Source organism: Lampris incognitus, chromosome 2 (genome assembly GCF_029633865.1).
Source record: "Lampris incognitus isolate fLamInc1 chromosome 2, fLamInc1.hap2, whole genome shotgun sequence".
Lineage (NCBI taxonomy): Eukaryota > Metazoa > Chordata > Actinopteri > Lampriformes > Lampridae > Lampris > Lampris incognitus.
The window spans coordinates 110749389-110751223 of record NC_079212.1 but is presented as its reverse complement, the minus strand read 5'-3'; the positions used below and the strand labels follow the sequence as shown (position 1 = coordinate 110751223).

The following is a 1835-nucleotide window of genomic DNA, read 5'->3' as shown; positions in this document are numbered from 1 at the left end:
GCTAAATATAGATTAAAAAGTTAAACCATCTGCTTAGAGCCTTTGTGTTTGTATAAAAGAGTACTAATCAACATTATTGGATCCACTGATTTTTTTCTCTCTGCTTTTATTTAAAACATCAGTAAAACAAATGAAAAATAATAAAGATATATTTGCTTTAAATGCATAAACAATGCTTGGTACAACAGAGATGTGACTAACAAAAAAAATAATGATAGAGACTCAGAACAACAAGTGCTGAACATGCTGAGAAGTAACAATTTGTAGAAAACAACTCAAAACATTTTTTTTTCTTTTTTTTGCTCTGGTGACTTTTTTTTTTGTCTGTTATTGACTTCAGAATCAATCAGTTTGTGTCTGTCTTCCTAAACGTATACTCTGCAACCTTCCACTACACTAAACAAAATCAGAAATGATCTTAAGAAAAAAAGGGGGGGTAAAGCAAACAAAGATAACAAAATGAATGTGAGTAATATGAAGTGAATATCAAAGTGAGTAATATGAAGAGATGATCTCCTGTTCCCTTGTGTTTAGCAACCAGTGCAGGCAGCAAAAGAGCAGATCTCACAGACGTCAACGGGAATCATTGCTAATGTAAACATAGAAGAAAGCGAAATTGGAAAGTTAGATCACAACTCCGAAATTACCATCAGGTCATGTGTTTCTTTAAAATGTACACAAATGCACCACCATCAAGCATCCGTATAGTGGTCTCTGTTTCCCTGCTCACACAGGGATATGTTTCCAAAACTTTAACAGTGCATATTTCATACCTAATAGAGGTCTCACCTAGTTTTGAGAGAGAAAGCGCAGCTCCTGGCTGCTGACAGAGGGGAAGGAACACCTGTGGAAGGAGGGGGTCGAAACAGACAGACATTGGACTGGTCCTGTGCTGCGGATTCAGTTTCTCCATCTCCCCGCTGCTGCCTGTCAGCTCTTGGAGCTTCTTCACAGCCTCCAGTGAGAATGAGAACTCCCCCTCCTAAACAGTAGAGGAGAGGAATGACATCAGAGCTCTACAATAAGAGGGTCTGATGAGGGAGCTGGGGCTCATATGTAGTGGTGGGGGCATCTAGGAACATCACCGCCATATCATCAGTGTGACTTAAAACCAGAGTTGATCCCTTTTTTATGATGATGAGTGAACATGGTCTCTGATCCATGTTTGGAAACAATCTCTTGGTTTTGTAAAATAGTGTCTGTACATCACTAAATTGAGTGCATGGTGCTAATGCGTTATAAGAACTCAGTTAATGATTTTAAACTGCAGAAAAATATCAATATGCTGACCATTCACTTTCATTGTAAAGACAGTCAGTTTAAGAGATGAACTTACCTGGACCTGCACGGCTTCTGTGGCCAAGCTTAGAGCCAGGATTGCAAGAACAATGGAGCAAAACATGATCTTCATGTTGACTGTTGACAGTAAGTATTTCTTCTAATTCTTTTTTTTTCTTCTTCTTCTTTTTTCTCTTGCTCTGGATCTGCTCAGCAGGTGCTCAGCTCAGGCTCTGCAGTTCAGTACGTCTCCAATGTTCCTTTTAAACCATTCTCCCCCACAGACCGATGGTCATGTGACCAGATCTTCTACACATTGGAGAAAAGTTTTTTGTTTGCCCTTTCTCACAGGCTAATGAGTAATGATGAGGTTTTACAAGGTTGAAAAGGGAAATTCATAAATTCTGCTCTGACCTCAACACTAATCTGATTTGTTTATTGCCCTTTGGCTGTCCCTTCCTCATTCTCAGACAATATCTGTCAATATCGTTGCGTTGTAGTGTTATTATTCTGTGTTAAGTACACAGACAGCCATGAAACCGCAGTCAACTTTCATA

At 39.1% G+C, this 1835-nt stretch overlaps 1 protein-coding gene across 1 annotated transcript; it reads right to left on the bottom strand.

Annotated features, from left to right (window-relative positions):
* Positions 1-267: 267 nt before the first annotated feature.
* Positions 268-1511, bottom strand: LOC130108008 (guanylin-like). Its single transcript, XM_056274841.1, has 3 exons — positions 1337-1511; positions 790-982; positions 268-589 (listed from the first exon to the last, which is right to left on the bottom strand). Exons 1-3 carry the CDS (start codon positions 1409-1411, stop codon positions 531-533), a joined length of 327 nt encoding a protein of 108 aa, XP_056130816.1. The 5' UTR covers positions 1412-1511; the 3' UTR covers positions 268-530.
* Positions 1512-1835: the final 324 nt, after the last annotated feature.